This window comes from Lycium barbarum, chromosome 11 (genome assembly GCF_019175385.1).
Source record: "Lycium barbarum isolate Lr01 chromosome 11, ASM1917538v2, whole genome shotgun sequence".
NCBI classification, from domain to species: Eukaryota; Viridiplantae; Streptophyta; class Magnoliopsida; order Solanales; family Solanaceae; genus Lycium; species Lycium barbarum.
In genome coordinates, this window is record NC_083347.1 from 120,855,265 (window position 1) to 120,875,028 (window position 19,764).

General features: G+C 36.6%; 1 protein-coding gene across 1 annotated transcript; it reads right to left on the minus strand.

Moving 5' to 3' along the window:
• Nucleotides 1-6,504: 6,504 nt before the first annotated feature.
• LOC132619049 (zingipain-2-like) lies at nucleotides 6,505-8,416 on the minus strand. The gene is made up of 2 exons (XM_060334030.1): nucleotides 7,901-8,416; nucleotides 6,505-7,233 (listed from the first exon to the last, which is right to left on the minus strand). Exons 1-2 carry the CDS (start codon nucleotides 8,358-8,360, stop codon nucleotides 6,650-6,652), a joined length of 1,044 nt encoding a protein of 347 aa, XP_060190013.1. The 5' UTR covers nucleotides 8,361-8,416; the 3' UTR covers nucleotides 6,505-6,649.
• Between the last annotated feature and the right edge of the window lie 11,348 nt (nucleotides 8,417-19,764).

Below are 19,764 nucleotides of genomic sequence, written 5' to 3' on the forward strand. Positions count from 1 at the left end.
CATCCAAATCAATTCACAAGATTGCAATATTTTTGGAAGAATAGATTCTTGTTAATTGAAAGATGGACGACTCGATTAAACTAAAGGACTTGAGCCAAAGAAGTTTCAATGAGTTAAAACAAGAAAAGCTTGAAAAAGAATTAGCACAAAAAGAAATGGGACTCAAGAACTAATCAACAACTAAGTAAGGTCAATTACTAATTTTAATTAGCTTTGAAGATCAAGAAAGGATGAACAAATACCTAACGAAACGTAGAACTGAAAATGAAGTGAAATCGTGTTGAAGAATAAACTTGCAATGCCATTTCGGGCATGTGCAGGTAGAAATAGAGGTTGAGGCTTTGCATACAGGTTGTTTATGGCATGTTATATGATCCTGCAAAGGGATGTTGCGGGACCACAAGCGTAAGCATAAAATGCATTTGAGGAGTGCACTTTACGGTCCATATTTTGTGACCGTAAAATCAGCAACAATAGACAACTTTTTTGGGTCAATTTGATGGTCAAGATTGACGGGCCGTCTTTGAGCTATGGTCTGTACAAGCAGAAGCATAAAATGCATTTGAGGATTACATTTTACGGTCCGTATTTTGTGATCGTAAAACCATAATAGTGAGCTCGAATTTTGGAACCAATTTACGCCCCAATTTACGGTTCGTAAATTGCCTTTATAAAAATCCTTTAGTGATGACGTATTGTATTTCGTACCTCGATTTTTGGGCTTGATTTTTCTGAATATTCCTTGTATTTGAGGTATCTTGGGCCCACTATATCATATGTTTTGCTAAATTTGGCCAAACAAATACTTTTTTAGTTTTTGTACTTGAAATTTTGGATCAAAAAGCTTCTTTGGTCATCTTCTTCCTTATGAATTTATGAAGAAGCACAAAAACACTATGAAAATTCAAATTATCAACTCCTTAACCTAAAGAACAAAGCCCACTCCAAATTCAGACCAATTGAAGACTCATTTGCTTGTTCTTCAAGATCTTCAAAAGCTTCAAACTCAACAATGGTGAATGACCCAAAATACCTACAAATGCTCCAAAACTTTATATCTAAGTAGATTTAATATCAAGAAACTCAAATCTACACTCAATTTTGCACAAATCCAACAACAAACCAAATTTTCAGATTTTTTGGGAATTTTCAGATTTGTTTTTTGAATTTTCGAAATAAGATGAACCTAGGATTGAGGATTGTAGAAAACCACTCTAGTTTAAGCTCTGATACTAAATGATATGATTCGACTTTGGATAAACATCAAATCAATAACGAAACGCGAAAAATTAAGATAGATAGAAATAAATGGATGAGAATTGAAGAAAGGGATGAGAAAAGAGGGATAGAAGATAGACACTCTTGATAATGAATCTATGGACAAACCTAAATATATCAAGCCTTGACTCTTTCAATTGGATTCAATCCAAGAACTTGAGCTATTTGAAATCCAATCAAGAGTTACAAACTTGAAATCCACAAATAAGCAACTCTCATATGAATATCAATGGAAAATGGTTCATAAGCCAATAATGGAATCACACTCCATCAACTAAGTCTAAACTAAGGCTAGTGAGCCAAACAAACTATGATACTAATATCAACTCTCAATTCGTCATAATTCATAAACTAAGTAATGCAATAAACTAAGTCTAGTATTTACACTACTAGTCTAAAAAAGACTAGACTAACTATTACAAAAATCCCTTAATGAAGTACGGGCCTTGTTTGGTAGTCTTCTTTAAGGATAATGGCTTGAATTGTGAAAATATCCCTCTTGCATAGCTAGTCACCATCGTGTCCCATCTTCTTATCTTTGCTCCACATGACCAAGCAATCATCCATACGTCATATGCTCGATTTGACCCATGTGTGCTCCTCGGGATCGTATCAAGTTGAAAGCACAATTTTCAGATTATATAATAAAGAATGTTTATCTTGATAATGCTGGTTTATATTCGAGCTAGTTTTGCGTTGAATGCCTCCGTTAAATAGCTAAACCATTGCTTATGATAACAACGCTTTATGTTGTGAGGACCCACAGCAGGTGTTAACACATACATGCAACTGTGAACCCTTGTGCCAGCCCCTTGCGACTGGACACCATGACTTGTCATGACATACTCAGGTATTGTAGCAGTGAAATCACAACAGTTCGCTGCGTGCTGCAGCACTTCGAACCCGTGACCTCAGGCCTTTTGTTCTCCCGAAGGAAACGACTTTCACCAATTGAGCTGCAGCTCAAATGGTAAGAGGCGTCTCCTTAGGGAGGACAAAAGTGACTGCAAGGTCGCGGGTTCGAAGCTCTGCAGAGTGTGCGAACTGGCTAAGCACCCTTTCACATACAATGGCTGAGTGTTACATGTCATGTACGCATGTTCATGGAGGGCAACCCGCAGCATGCATGGGTAACACCTGCGGATCCTCAAACATAAGTCGCCTTTTTTGTGAGGACCCACAATAGGTGTTAACACATACATGCAACTGTGAACCCTTGTGCCAGCCCCTTGCCACTGGACACCATGACTTGTCATGACAAGTCATGGTGTCCAGTCGCAAGGGGCTGGCACAAGGGTTCACAGTTGCATGTATGTGTTAACACCTGCTGTGGGTCCTCCCATATGTATTGGTCTGAGATCTGATATATTGCTACAACGACACTTTTATGCTTCAGACTAATAAATTATGATAAATTCTCCCCTCATAATTGGTTCAGGTTCAGGAGCCAAATATTTCTATCTAATAGTTTTTCTGTGTGGTATATGATTAATGGATCTACCATGATGCACACAAATGGATTCCCTAAATAAGGAGGGGATATATGTTAGTTTTTCTAACATAAGGGGGAGAGAATGAGCAGCTAAGAAATATGTTGTGAATTATCATTAGTATGATCCTCAGATAATTCAAGTCAAATGCTGAAAGCATTTTCTGACCCTACTATTTCATATTTCATCTGCAAAATACTCCTAATGTCCCTGAAGGACAGAGTCTACAGCATGCATGGAGCTTAGTAGAACAATCATTTCCAAATGTAATCATCCTTGGAAAAAAGGAGAAGTGAATGATCATAATAAAGAGGCAATGTGATCTTGAATAGCCTACGACATAACACTTCATAAAACCTTATGAGAGGTTCATGTACCTGTACCTAAAAATAATTGTAACGACCCGCTAGGTCGTTATGGGGGTGACTTAGAAAACTAGACCTCCGTTGGGAATTCTGAGGCCACGGATGAGTCTGTAGCGTGTTTTTATGCTTATATCATGTTTGGTTGAGTTTGTACGGCCTCAGATTGGAGTTGGTATTTTTTAGTAAAAACTGGTGCAAATATCTGAGCTACTGGTCAAAATGGACCGCTGCAGCAGGTTAGGGACCGTAGCAGCGGGTCCGTCGTAGCGGGTATAGGCTCACCACCGTGAGGAGTCGAGAATTTAATGAGGTCCACCATCGTGGGATTTATCCGCTATAGTGAGACCGCTGTAGCGAGACATTAACTGCTGCAGTGGTCGATGGGAGGCAAAACTTGTGTTCTATATTCTTTATTTCGAACCTAGTCCCCACACAACTCCAAAACAGTTTCAAAGAACTCTTGTGGCGAAATTCTAAGGCTAGGGCTAAAGTACTCTTGAGTGGTAAGTCTGAACCCTTCACTTTGTTCATTCCATCATACTGTTAAGTTCCACAATTAGTTAAAGGGTCTCTAATGATGAATGAAAGGGTAGAACCCTAGAAACTAAAAACCCTGGAATAAATGGATGGGTTATTTATTTTATTGTCGTTTAATCATCAAGTATAGATTATCACTTTCTGAGATGAGAATTTGATTGTTAAATGATGAGAATGATGTTTTGAGACTTAAGGTTTCATAAAAATGGAAGCTTTAGCTTAAAAATTGCTGCAAAGGGGTTGAATTTATTAGAAAACTCATGAATGGATAGAATAGAATTATTGGGATTAATATTAGGATGAATTCATGCTTAGTGATGGTTCACCCATTTGAAAAGGGTAGAAGTAGTTGGGTTCTCTTCCCCAATTATTGTTTGTTTGAGTAGATGTTTCAAATACTCATGTAGCGCTATATTTCTAGACTTTGAACGTTCGGAAGCTTTGCGAAAGGGGAAAGCTATCGCGGAGTGATTGCATTGTCCCAGTTCTGCTTTGAGGTAGGTTACGATCTACTTGAGTTAGACTTTGATTAGTTAATTGTATATGTTATGGAATTGATAGAAGAAGCATGATTAGAGCTTCGAACATAAATTACGGTTGGAAATTCCTTATTTGATATTGGCTGATTGATTATGTGATTAACTATTATGATATGATAAAGAAGAAGTTAATGAATTCTCTTCTTGTTGACTTGAAGAAACCCTTATTCATGCTATTGATGAAATGATTGTTGAGTCCTGATATGACTTGGGATATGGTGACTTGGATTCCCTGATATTGATCTATTGATTGTTCACATTCCTTAATCGATTGTGGAACAAAAATACATTATGATGAGAAAGAACATATAAATATGAAAAGACACATTTGACAGGGGGTGAGGATGTGGCCTAGTTATGGACTCGTGATCCAAGGTCAGTTCCGGAGCGAGTGGTACATGACCACCATGTGTCCCCTGCAGGTCATGGCTATTTGGTAAAACATTGCCACTTAGCATGTCTGTACAGATATATGACAGAGTTGAGATATTCGTGACTTATAGTTGTGTCTGTAATGACACGGGTTGAGTTACTTCTATTGATTACTATTTGTGTGGGCTTATCTTATTTCGGTATTGGATGATTTCTCGTTGATAGTTTCATGTGGTTACGTGTTGTTGTGCCAATTTGTCTTTTCTGTTGATTTTGTGATGTTATGCATGATACTAATCTTAGTTGGCCGATGATATCTACCAATACATAGTGTTTGTACTGATACTACCTTGATGCATTCTTTTGAGTGCAGATTGTGATCCAGAGACGTCTACCAGACCTTATATTTAGCGAGAGGCCAGTTTTCGACAGATTCGAGGGTGAAATTCTACTATGCCAGACCACCTGAAAATCTTTCTTATTTTAGATGTCTTTCTTATTTTAGATGTCTATTTCATTTTTACGGCTGAGTCGTTCGTCCCTTGGTTGCTCTTGCACGAATCTTGATATTCCTCGTACGAGTAGTCAGATTCTGCCGCTTTTCCACCATTTTTTTACGATGAAATCGTAGGCGGTTGTTATTAAACCCCCATTACAACCGTTTAGCCTTCTTAGCCCTGCTCCGTCCAGCCCCTATTTATACATGTTTTTTTACTTTTGTTGTCAAAATTATGTGCTTTTAATATCATCTTCAATTTCTTTTTCTAATTTGTAATTTATTAGTTGTTGATTATTTTGTAATGGTACTGTTATTATTTATAATACATTTTGATTATGTAACCATTCTCACATGGCAAAATTGACATTGACTTGGCCTCTCACAACTTGGGCCACATCTCATATCCATGGGCTAGATTAGCTAGATTCTGTGCAGAAATAGCATTATATAACCCTTTTTCGGCCCTTGTATTGTTAATGAGACATTTAGTCGGTTTTTCCATTGGAAATTAGCGATTTTCTGGTAGTGGATCAATATTTTTAAATAAAGTTATTTGCATATATAATTGCATGTTAAGGGGCATAATTATATAAATACTTTTTACACCATCAATGCATATAAGTAAATTCTTCGTGAATTCATCATGCAATAATTCAACGACCTTTAATTTGCATGGACAAAAGCAAGCTAGCACCAAAGGTGCTAAATTTAGGCCAAATTCTAAACAACATGGTAAGAAGCAAAAGTGGTTATACCAAAAAGACCACCTTCGCGCAATATTCATGTACCCATTTTTGCCCACTTTGGTACATGTGGAAATCCTTGGTCACGGCAATACAGATCGAGAAGGGTCGTCGCGTTATGACTTTTAATGGTGTTGATTCACTAGATGATAAAATTTTGTAATGAGGTTTACTCATCCTCGTTTATAGATTATTCATACTAGTGACACGTTATTATTCGGTTAAAGTTTAAATGACTTATTTGTAAAAAGATTTTGCGCAAAGGAGAAAAAAATATTCGATTTTGTGCTTGAACTGGACGAATGGTCTGAATTTTCCCTTTAGATGCTGTCGTCGGCCGTAATGGGTAAACTCGAGCCACTTTGGTAAAGACAGATGTAAGAATGATTTTTTTTTTAATGGAATTGTTCCATTTCGCATTGTTCAGGGGAATTTCCACCCAGTGCTCTTCTTTTTGAAAAATAACATATATAACACAATTTAAATTGTATACGATTTCGGTTATATATAGTACAATAATTTTTCACACTATTTAGTGAAATTTAACTTGTTATAGCAAATATCTTTATTATTTATTCCAAATTATTAATCAATATAATTATTAAAGAGAGTTAACTTATAATATAACTACCTATTGAGCAGTCTAATTTTGTAAATACAATCTGAGATTGCTAGTACATATATAAGTTAAATTCTTCTTTAATTCATCATGTAATACAAGGACCTTTAACTTGCAAGAACAAAAGCTCTTGCACTAGCAAGTACAACATAACACTTTAAAAAGTAAACAAACTAGCACTAAAGGTGTGCTATTTAGACCAAATTTCTAAACGATGGGGTAGGAAGCCAAAGTGGTTATCCCACAAAGACCACCTTCAATTCCAGTATCCCTTGCAAGTTTCATGTAACCATTTTCGCCCCAACTTGTACCCCAAGAATTCTTAATTAGCCAATATTTTGTGCCATCTTCATTTGTCCCATAGCCAATTATAGTAACTGCATGATTAAGTTGATCATCGCAACTTCCATCGTAAATGCCACTTTGGTACATATGAAACTCTTCGGTTACAGCGATACCGATAGAGACGGGTTGTTGCGATGCGACTTTTAATAATGCTGATTCGCTCGATGGTAAAGTTTCGTAACGACTCATTTTTACGGTCGAGTCCATCCCCTCTTGGGCGCTCCTGCACGAATCTTGATATTCCTCGTAAGGGTAGTTGGATTCCAGCGCGATTCCGCCATTTTTTACGATGAAATCATAGGCTGTTGTTATCAAACCGCCATAACAACCGTTGTTTTCGGTTGTGCAATCTAATAGCTCTTGCTCGGATAGTGAAATTAACTTGCCTGTTGAGAGTTTATTTGCTCCTTCCAAGGCTCCAACCGCCGCAAATGCCCAGCAACATCCTATATTTATAGGATCAGGTGACTAATAAGTAATTAGAGATAGATTTGTATGATAAGCAGTAGTGTTTCTGTTCTAATTTTATGTGGCACTATTTCCTTATTAGCTTATCCCAAAAAGATTAACGGTTTTTCTAAATTTGAAAACAATTTCAATTTTACCTTTAATGACATGTTTTTATAGCTACAAAATCTCATGGCATATTTAAGACAACAAATTTCAAAAATCATCTTAAACTCCATATGTAATCAAACAACACTGAATAATTGTAATGGATCAAATATTTTATAACCTTATAACAACTGTAACTAACCTACTCTAATAGGCTAAACCATATTGATAATGTCCTTAGATTCTTTGTCGATATTACTCCCTCCATCCCGTGATGCACTTTGATTGTGCACGAAACTAATTAAAGAAAGAAACATTTTTTAAATTTGTGGTTTAAAAAAAGTCATAAATATTTGTGCAGCTATAAATCATCAAATGAAGAGTAAACTGAGAAGTTCGAACTTCAAAATTAAGTTATTTTAAAAAATAGAAAAATATCATTTTTCTTATAACAAACTCTATGCGCATAAAGCCGCATAGAGGGAGTACTTGACAAGAAGAGAAAAAGTAAGAGTACAACTAGTTAAACATTTTCATGAATGGGAAATTTTGACTTACCACATTGACCTTGATGTTTGACGTTAGTGACAGCATCACTCTTTCTCCAATCCATGATAGATGGAACATCACTCCTATTTTCATACTTGAATGATGAAAATATAGCTGGAGATGATTGCTGAGATTTTGAAGAAAACTTATTAAGTCCATGAGTAGTGTAGTACTTTATGAATTCCTCAGAAGTAAGATCAGCAAATTCGTTGATGCCTAATTTGTATGGCTTAGTCCCATTTTTGTTAAAAGACTCAATAAATTTCACATTCTCCTTAAATATATTCAATCTTTTCGCCTTTTCTGCATCATTTTCGTAAGTTCTTCCATGGCGCGCCATCCACAACTCATGTTTTTCCAACATGGATGATGATTCTTGAAGGTTTCGAGAAGTGACTTCAGAAACATACATCCCAAAAATCACAAAAAGAACCACAAATAGCATCTTCCATTCAAGAACCAAAGCCATTGTAAAGAAAAAGAATTTTTTTTGTTGTATGTTGTAATATGATACTTTGATTGATAGGCTCACAATGATGTCCTTTGATATATGGGAGGGTATTTATAGGGATGTTAGGAAGGCTGAGTTACGCAAACATCTCCTTTTTACTCACTATTTAGATTTGTTCCTACTTCTAAAAGTTGTGCAAATATAGCCTTTAGACTAATAAAATATTAGGCAGTCGTCTAATGTTTATAATATTTTAAACTTTGATTTAATGTTTTCTTATGAGATTTTCAGTTTGTTCAAAAGAGGTCTTTAAACCATGGTATAAAAAGCCTATAAGTTGCAAAATAAAAATAAAAATAAGGTCATTTACTAAAAAGTTATGTATCACAAAAAGGAATAACCAATGAAAATTTCTCGGAATATTACTTTTAGAAAATTTCCAAGAAAATGGGTCCTGAATTGATGTTGACACATAGTTGAAGGATGAATATTTAACCACCTTTGCAGCATCAAATAGGAAAAGTTGATTTTCTTTATGTTGAGAGAAATATTTGCCTATGGTCCACTTTAACCCCTTTTTTGTCATGAATTTTAAATTTTTAACTCAATATTGTTTCATCTGGAACAAAGAATTCTATTCGATTTAACTTCTCCACGATGACGTGACGAGCTATTGTTATCCATGTGTGTTCAAAGCAGTAATTTACTACTGAAATCAATAATTTACTAGTAATTTACTGAACCCAGTAAATTTACAAAAATCAGTAGCTTTCTAGTAATTTCCTAAAATCAGTTTCAGTTTTGTAAAAAGAAACCAAAAACGTTAAATATAGAAATTAGATGAAACAGAAAATTTCCGAGCCCACAAGTTTATTGTGTGTCCTTAAGAATCTAATCCCCTTACGGTTGTCAAGGTTAATGGATTAATTCCTCCCAGGATAGAACAGAAAACTATTCTGCGATAGCGGCAATGCAAGTTGCAGAACTTTAGCGCGGTGGCAGCAAATCACATGACTCTATAATATTTTTATTTTGAAAACAAATGCAGCAAATAGGTTTTGAGGGGAGAGAAAATTCTGATTTTCGGTATTTTTATGCTTCAGTGAATTGAAAAAACTGAAGCAAAACTTTAACCTATATACCCATCTAATGGGTGTTGGGAAAAAGTGTGGTGACTTTACAGAAAAGTCACACCCTTTCCTACCAGTGCCTTTTCGGGAAAATCACTAATTTTCCATTCACACCACAAAAACCCAACAATCCGCCACATGAATGGGAATGAGTATATGATGAAAACATGCATGGAAAAACTGTGTGATTTGCAAGCAAGGATTAATCGCATTTGGATATGTACGTCTCCCTTTGAACTCTTCGTAGTGAAAAAATGTCGAATATACTCAGTCAATTGGTAGATTTGGTATACTTGAACCGTCGAGCTTTGGTGTATACCTAGACAACCACATGTCACACAATTAACCCTTTAACCGTATTTGATTTTCATTGTTTGGTTCGTTTCAGCCATGAACACCGCCTGGTCTCATAAGTGCGCACAGAATTGGCCTTACAAAATTCTTCTTGAAGCGGCTTACACTTCACACTTACATAGGTGATTCCTAAACGTGTCATCCTGCAGATATAAACTACTTGATATACCCCGTATCAAACTTAGAAACCATTAAAAAGCCTTAATGCTTTATCTTTGTTATTGAACATTGGCTTCATCATGAGAATGGACTAAAAAATTTGTTTGACAATGTTCAACCATCAATCATAACTTTGTTTGATCTCCTTGAACCTAGATCTTTGAATCTGTAGTCTTCTAGGTAGAGTTACCGCCATGTTGACTTGTCCTCGGCCATAGTCCCATTCCCTTAGATGATTTCTCAACCGCCTCTCTAGTTAGGCCTTTTGTAAGTGGATTCGACACATTATCCTTTGACCTTAAATAGTCAATTATGATAATTCCACTAGAGAATAACGACATTATGTCTTCGTCATGTGTTACGATATTTTCCGTTATACATAATATGCTCCCAGCCCTTCCTATTGCCGCTAGGATATTGCAATTTATGCATATAGAAGCCAAAGTTTGGTCCATAATGGAACACCTTCCAAGAAATTCCGAAGCCATTCAACTTGTTCACCGATCTTGTCTAAAGCTATGAACTTAAACTCTATTGTGAAGCAGGCGATACATGTCTGTTTGGACGATTTCCAAGACAGTGCTCCTTCCATCAATTGTAAAAACGTATCAATTTGTGGATTTAATTTCATTTGACCGGTCATTCAATTTGCATCAACATAGCATTTGAATTGTGAGATATTTATTATAAAGCAAAGTGCAGCTTAGAAAATAGGATATATCATAGATCATAATATATGTGGATGGTTGGCATCAGTTGTGGCCGCAACCTTTTAACAATATGTATATTTCTCAACCATTCCACTTCTTATAAGTCTACTTCTTTGAATATCCAAGTAATTGCACATTCACTGATATGAAGATCCAAGCTATTGTCGATTCCTATCATTATCGTCAATTGGTTCTTTGATTTATAAATGAATGAACTTATATGTTCTATGAACCATCTCATCTTTTCAAGGAGTTATCTTTCAACAAACACATTTTATCACGAAAAGTCACAACCTTTCAAGTGACATCTGTACATGAAAGAACATAACATTATATTTCAAGTGACATCTCTTCACGAAATTAAAGAACACAACTTTTAATGAAAAGACATCTGATCAACTATCAAATGAGTAGTTCGATCAACTAGTCCTCACCAAGAAAGAATAAGTTCTGTCAAAATTTCACTAACTACCATATCAATATCCACAAAGGACATATACCGTCGGTTTGACATAATACAATAATGTCAATAAATCAATGTTTTCTGATTCTATCACAGTATCAAGTCGATATTCTTTACTATTGGTGGCATATTCTATAAAAACACAATCAACATTATTCGGACCTATTTTAACCTTTTTGACTTTAGGAATTTGCACTTTAGTCATACACCCCACACTTTGAAGTAATTCAAGTTGGACTTTTTTCCTTCCTATTTCTCATACGTAATAGATTGTGTTTTTCCTATGGGGTACTCAATTGAGTATTTGGCTAACCATAAGATAGCGTTCCCCCACATTCTGGAATAAACGAGAACTTATTAACACGACATTCACCATCTATGTTAATCGTTCCTTCACGTGCAACATCATCATAAACACGAATGCACTTAGTTCCCATGAACCGTTACTAGTACGTACTAGTCACACATTAGTGATCGGAGGAGAACTAAAGAACCAGCCCGCAATAATTTTTTACAAGAAATCATTAGCGTTAGTGTCAATTGTCTCTATAATTTCCGTGTAACATATACAAAAATATATGTATATCATTTGCTGCTAATCCTCGCATCATAACCACTTTATCAACACTTAATTTATCAATAAAAGATTGTTGGCCTAAAACTCTTTGAGACTGTTAGAAAAATAAGGAAGGGAACTGATGATGAAGGCTTTGCCGTGAACATAGATAACAGAGATAGATTTAATGTCAAGCAATTAGTATGACTCTTTTCTTATAAATTCTTAGCCACTGAATTTTATAATCAGAAGGAGAATCACCGGGAGTTATAGAAAAAATGTGTCCGTTCACACTTTAATAACTCCAATTAGAATGTTCCTTTAATTTTCAGCTCTATAAGCCATTCGTACCACATGATGCAATGAACATCCTCATGGTCATAATCTTTCTCTTCTTTTAACTAGAGAATAAAACAAAAATTTTATATCTTCAAACCGAATAAGTTCTGACAAAAATAGATTTAATGAATTAGTGAAGTTTTTATCTCTTCAAACCGAATAAACAACCAACGAAGATTTTATATCTTCAAACTAATGAACGTTACTAATTCGATAAAGTTTTTATATTCTTTGAATCGAGTAGTAACTTGGAGTAGAAAATCACGCAGATTTTAATCTCCAAACAATGAAGTAGAAAATCACAAAGGTTTTAGTCTCCAAAAAGAGTGCTTTATATTTCTGAAAAGAGTAATTTTTTTTTTAATCTTTGAAAAGAGTAAGTTTCTTCTCTTGAAAAAGTAACTTTCTTCTCTCTGAAAAGAGTAACATTCTTCTCTAATTTTGATATCTCTAATTTTTCCAAATTAAATTAGACACCACATCTAACATTGACTTCATCATAAGCCAAAAAACCCCCCACATTTTAAATATTCAAGTACCATGCATATTCATGGGCAACTCAAAATTAAAGTGCAGATGAAAAATTTCTCTTCATAACATCAAATCAAAATGCACATTAACGATCCCAAGTTAACATTTATATAAAAACAAAAAAATCCTCACGCACTGTCACAGGATTACAAAGTACTAATATTTTCATCCAACAACTTTTTTTTCACAATTTTCTCAAATAGTTTTTTGAAAATAATTTCAATTAAATTTTAAGAAAGTTATCTTCCTTTCGTGATCCATTTCTTTGATGATCAAAATCAAAGTCGCTGCCTCCAATTGGAACCAATTAGAATATCCTTTATCTAACTTGGATCAATGACACAATTGCAAACTCAAGATTAGATGTGCCTTAATTATTATATCAAAGAAGGCAACAAGTTGAAAGACATGAAGCGTGAAACTTGGCTTGCGCTAAAACCGGTTTAGCATCAAATAGAACAACCGAGATCTTCTAACACTATTTTTCCTCTATTCACCACCATAACAGTACAAACAATTTTATGGCAAGCAAATAGGATATACTTTGAGATCATAACATAATGAACATCTACCCTAACATTTATAAAACCGAATTTCATAAATCATAAAGAGTAGAAAATTAAAGTAGAGAACGAATTTTCACCACTTCCTTGTTGATCCGTTTCTTTGATTTGATCACCGTTTCCACACCAAAATCAAAAGTGTTTCCTTGTAAAGAGAACACTTTATGGTTTTCTGATAAGACATCTTTACATTGTACCCTTTTACATTATATGAGAAGATGTGAAGGATTTGTTTTTCTTTTCCGTTTCCGTGTTCATACCGCAACTGATGGAATGTATCATACAAAAGCTACTATAGTCTCATCCATACCAATATCTGCAGTAACATTGCACAAGTTCAAATATTTTAATCTCTCTTTCTCGTATGATCTCCACCAAACAAATGTTAAAACTTTCAAATCCAGAATTGTTTTTCATTTTTCCACGTTACGTTCCACGACTGTGCAGATAAATATTTCTATTTCTTGTTTTGTCTCCAACAAAGGAGACCACAGAAAACTAATACAAGAAAAATTAGATTTCTTAAGCTTGTTATCTATAATTTTTCAAAGCTGTAACTTACTACTGAAACCAGTAATTTACTAAAACCACTAAATTACGAAAATCAATAACTTTCCAGTAATTTCTTAAAATCAGCTTTTGTTTTGTAAAAAGAAACCAAAAACGTTAAAGACAGAAATTACATGAAACAAAAAATTTCTGAGCCAACAAATTTCTTGTGTGTTCTTAAGAAATCTAACACCCTCATAGTTGCCAAGGTTAATGGATTAGTTCTTCCCAGGTTAGAACGGAAAATTATTCTGCGATAGTGGCGATGTAAATTGCAGAACTTCAGCGAACTCAAATGGCGGCAGCAAATCACATGACTCCATAATATTTTTGTTTTGAAAACAAATGCAGAGAACAGGTTTTGAGGGGAGTGAAAATTCTGATTTTCAGTGTTTTATGCTTCAGTGACTTAAAAATTCCCAAGCAAAACTTCAACTTATATAGTCATCTAATGGGTGTTATGAAAAGGCGTGGTGACTTTACAAAAAAATCACACCCTTTGCTACTGGTGCCTTTTCGGGGAAATCACTAATTTCCCATTCAAACCACATAAAACCCAACAGATATCACGTTCCATATATACCATTTTTTTTATAAATGCATAAATATCAAGCTCTTTATACATACACGCGTATTTAAACAAAACATGATTCTCTTGTTAAAAAAAAAAAAAAATCGTAGGAAATGCGAAATATTACACAAACAGGGCCAAGACAACTACAGAAAAATGTTAGGGGCATTAATTTAGAAAAAAAAAAATGTTTCGACGACTAAAGAATTTCAATTGATATTTTGTAATATTAAACACCATTCCTTTTAATAATATTTTCCTCTCGACTTTCACAATATCCTATTCATTTACTATGAAACTTTAAACTTTACTTCAACATTAAACGGATTTTCAACAATTCACGATAATAATTTGGTTCAGAATCGCTATTTAATAAATGAAGTTGGCATCTTAAGCTTTGTGTTTAGTAAATACTGTCATATAAAATAGAAAGATTATCAAGGTTGAGATGAGATGGATATGATTCATTCACCCTTCACAAGAGGTCTCAGGTTCAAGCCCTAAGAATGAATTAAATCATGAGAAAGTGACATAAATAACCACCGATCAAAATAATAGCCAACAAATATATATATATTTGACTGGCAAATGCAATTATTTTTGGCCAACCTGCCAAATGTGTAACTTGTCCTTAAATCATGCAAGGGAAGCTTACCCTTTTAATGAGCCTTACAAAATACGAATCAGTATTAGTCGAGTCTCCAAAACTGATACTAGACATCGTATGGAAAACCAGAAAAATATAAATTGAAAGCGGAAAAGGGCCGAAATTGCCCCTGTATATACGCTGAGGGGTACTTTTGCCTTCTGCCAATAGTTGAGCTGCTTTTTGCCCTCGCCATTATCAAAAGGTGTGATTTTCCCTATCAGCTAATGGAATCTTAAAAAAGAAATCCAAAAATCTATATAGAAAAAGGACAAAAGTGTTCTATCGGTATAGCTTAGGGGCAATATTGACCCTTTCCAGTTGTCTCGACCTACTCCTTTAGCTTTTAGTTTTTCCTTCTCTTTTTCTTCGCAATTTTCCTTAGAAGAATATGGCCTAGAATATTATTAACTTTGAAAGGGTAATTGTTATGTCGGAAAACCATTAGCTTTTTTCTCTCTTATATTGGTAGCTATTATAATTGTATATGGGTAAAACCGAGGACAAGGATACCTTCGGTTTCCCGACATGGGAGTTGAGTTCGGTTCGGTTTCCCTCGGGTTTTTGAGTTCGGTTGGGGTCAGACACTGAGGTACGATTAGAGGGAAGTTGATCACCATAATGGGAAGAACGAAATATCCGCCATCAACCGGATATTTCGGCACCAATCTCACCTATCAGATAACGGCAGATTGTGTGCCTTATTTAGACTTGTTATAGGGTTAGGACTCCTCTATTATATAAAGAGGAGGCCCCCCTTTAGTTTTGGCAGTTTTTTTTATATACGCACAAGTACATAAGAAATACAATTGTTAGCAAAGTGTTCATTCACCGTTCCCAAAGTGTTTCACCACTGTTCATTGTTTATTACCCAACCATCATGGCTCGATCTCAGCTCCAGGACCTGAGGCCGATCATTACCCACTGTGGTCAGATCTTTTACATTTGTATTTACTTTATTTTTTATCACATAATACTCAATCATGTTAAATCAAACCGCATATCCTTAGCACCGCGTACAAATTTAGTTGTTATCCATTTTTAGGGTAAACAGTTTAGCGCCCACCGTAGGGCCTAGGATAATAATGGTGGTTTAACACGAGTTTTGATAACGCTCTATATTTTTGCACTTATTCTTTGAATTTTGATTTCAGTTCTACCTGATATGTCAGACTCTCATTCTGTCAAGTTTCACGCTGAATCAAGCCACCAAGAGGAAAACGACAATGGGGTACCTAACAACAACGTGCCCCTAGTCGATTCTGACTAGATCGGGTCATCAATAGGTGATGTGTCAGTAGATGGGAATAATGGAGCCATGTTGCAACAGCTCCGGAACCAGTTGGACATGGCTATGGCTCAATTGCAACCCCAGTAGGCGGTTATAGCGCAATTGCAAGAATCAAAATCGAGCACCCAACGCTACTCCATCTGAACAGACAAAGGAAACTGAAGATAGGCATATTACTAGGAACAACGGGAACAAATCCGGACAAAATGTCGAGCTAAAAAGAATATTTGAGGAACTGATGAAACAAGTAGAGTCCGGGCAAAATAAGATAGAGGCGAACGACAAAAAGGTGAAAAACTATAACGAAAGGGTTGATTAAATTCCTGGAGCGCCCCCCGTATTGAAAGGACCGGACTCGAAGAAGTTTGTTCAGATGCGTTTCCCGTCTAGTGCTGCACTAAAATCGATCCCAAAAAGGTTCCGCATGCCCAACATCCCGAAGTATAACGGGACCACTGACCCAAATGAGCACGTGACCACATACACATGTTCCATTAAAGGAAACTACCTTTCTAAAGACGAGAGGGAGTCAGTGCTACTTAAGAAGTTCGGAGAAACCCTGTCGAAGGGTGCAATGATATGGTGTCACGATTTACCCGAGCATTTAATTGACTAGTTCTCTATGCTCGCAGATGCTTTTGTTAAAGCTCATGCAGGTGCCATCAAGGTTGAAACCAGGAAATCGGACTTATTTAACGTAAAACAGCGAGATGATGAAACCCTCCGTGAGTTTGTGGCCCGGTTTCAAATGGAGCGTGTGGATCTGCCACCGTTGTTCAAGCTTTTACCTAGGGGCTCAACCCAAGAAGCTCGATCACATCTCTGGAGTTAAAGCAAAATCTAGTGGAATATCCAGCGATCGCTTGGGTCGACGTGCACAATTGGTACCAATCAAAGATCAGGGTTGAGGATGATAAGATTTTGAGAACTGCATCAGGGTCGTGGCGTCCCAGCAGAGTGAACGATCGATCGAGGAGAACGGCGAATTGGGAATCAAGACCATCACACGATAGATATCAGCCTTATCTACCAGATCGAAGGGGTAATATGCATAACGGTGAATTAGGCAAAAATGATAGGAGAAATGATCGAGGCTTGATGAATAGGAATGCTATCGATAGATTATCGGGAAATAAAGAAGCCCTGAGATTGTCCGAGTATAATTTCTGAGTCGATGTGGTGACATAGCTGCAATCGTCATCCACATCAGGGAAATAAAGCATCTGAGGCCAATCCAGTCCGACTCGAAAAAAAGCGATAAGAGCCTAATTTGCAAGTATCATCACGCCCATGGTCATCATAACCGAAGATTGTCGACAGCTAAGAGAGGAGGTAGCTCATCTGTTTAATCTAGGCCATCTTCGAGAATTCCTAAGTGAACGGGCCAAAACTCACTTCAAGAACATGGACGCCAACACGCAAGATAGACCTGAAGAGCCTCACCAGGTGATCTACATGATTATGGGGGGAGCTGACATTCCCCAAGTGCCGGTAATGAAGCATACCAAAGTTTCCATAACAAATGAGAAGTGTATTCAGAGTTATGACCCCAATGGTCCCATCTCGTTCAATGACGAGGATATAGAAGGTATTGTTCAGCCTCATAACGATGCACTGGTAATATCTGTCCTTGTTAATAAATTTCGAAATAAACATGTGTTGATTGATCCAGGTAGCCAGGCTAACATCATCTGAAGAGTCATTGAACAGCTAGGACTACTAAACCAGATCATGCCACCAGTCCGCATCATCAACGGATTTAACATGGCCTGCAAAATGACGAAAGATTAGATAACTTTGTTAACCAACACAACTGGGACCACGCAGCAGACCAAATTTTATATGATAAAGGGAGACATGGGATACAATGCATTATTTGGAAAACTATGGATTCACAATATGAGAGCAGTGCCCTCAACTCTGCACCAAGCGCTAAAGTTCCCGACCCCGGAGGGGATCAAAACCGTTCATGGTGAGCAACAAGCCACAAAGGAAATGTTCACGGTCGAAGAAACTATTGTGACGGCCAAGGATCCAGTATTGAAGGACGGAAAGTCGAACAAAGGGGAAGAAACCAAATAGCAATCGCAAGCCCCGATCCTTGTGTCCTCGGAAGACTAGGATCGGAACACGCCAGATAAAGAGGTCGACTTTGGAGTCCCAAGGTGTTTCGTGGTACCCGATAATTCAGATGCTACTAAATCCATGGTCGAAGAACTTGAGCAAGTCATACTGTACGTTCATCTACCCAATAGGAAGGTATACTTGGGCACAGGGTTGATCCCTGAGCTCAGGAAATTTTTTATTAAATTTCTTAAAAATAACTCAGATTTTTTTGCCTGGTCCCATTTAGACATTACAGGTATCCCACCGGAGGTGACAATGCACAAGCTGAGTCTGGACCCTAGTTTCTCTCCAGTTAAACAAAAGAGAAGGCTGCAGCCCGAGGTCAAGCATGCGTTCATCAAAGACGAGGTATCTAGACCCTTAAAATAGGATCCATTCAGGAGGTTAAATACCCGGACTGGTTAGCTAATGTTGTAGTAGTACCTAAAAAGGGAAACAAATTTAGAATGTACATAGACTACAAATATTTAAATAAGGCATGCCCGAAGGATTCATTTCCTTTGCCTAGCATCGATCACATGATCGACGCTACGGCAGGCCACGAGGCACTGAGTTTCCTCGATGCCTACTCCGGCTACAATCAAATATGGATGGACCCGGAGGACTAAGGAAAAACCTCTTTTGTGACCAGGTTTGGCACATATATTGCTATAATGTAATGCCCTTCGGCCTAAAAAAATACTTGTTCCACCTATCAGCGGCTAGTCAACCGCATGTTCGAATACCAAATAGGAAAATCAATGCAAATTTATATAGATGACATAGTTGTTAAGCCTCTGCGAGCCGAGGATCATTTAAAGTATTTGAAGGAAACTTTCGACATGCTAAGGAAGTACAACATAAAGCTGAACCCGAAAAAATGTGCCTTCGGTGTCGGCTCAGGTAAGTTTCTCAGATTCATGGTATCGAATCGAGGGATTGAGATCAACCCAGACAAGATAAAGGTAATTGAAGATATCACCATGATAAACAACATTAAGGAGGTGCAAAGGTTAACCAGGCGGATAGCTGCCCTGAGCCGATTCATTTCCAGATCCTAAGACAAAAGTCATCAATTTTTCTCATTGTTGAACAAAAATACCGACTTCGCTTGGACCCCCAAGTGTCAGAAGGGTTTATCAGAACTTAAGAAGTACTTATCGAGCCCACTTTTGCTACACACACCAAAGACAAAAGAGCAGTTGTATCTATACCTGGCGGTGTCCAAGATAGCGGTAAGTGGTATCCTTGTTCGAGAAGAAGAAAGTACTTAATACCCAGTTTATTATATGAGCAGGACCTTAGATGACGCGAAAACCCGATACCCACACTTAGAAAAACTAGCTTTGACTTTATTGAGTGCATCTAGAAAATTAAAGCCTTACTTTCAGTGTTATCCTATATGTGTCGTAACACTATACCCCTTAAGGAATGTCATGCATAAACCCGAACTC

Bases quoted from the DNA above. Each gene is read 5' to 3' on its own strand.
- LOC132619049 (XM_060334030.1), bottom strand. From the start codon at position 8,360: ATGGCTTTGGTTCTTGAATGGAAGATGCTATTTGTGGTTCTTTTTGTG. The intron at 7,234-7,900 runs GTAAGTCAAAAT...CTATAAATATAG, and splicing joins CAAACATCAAGGTCAATGTG to GATGTTGCTGGGCATTTGCG.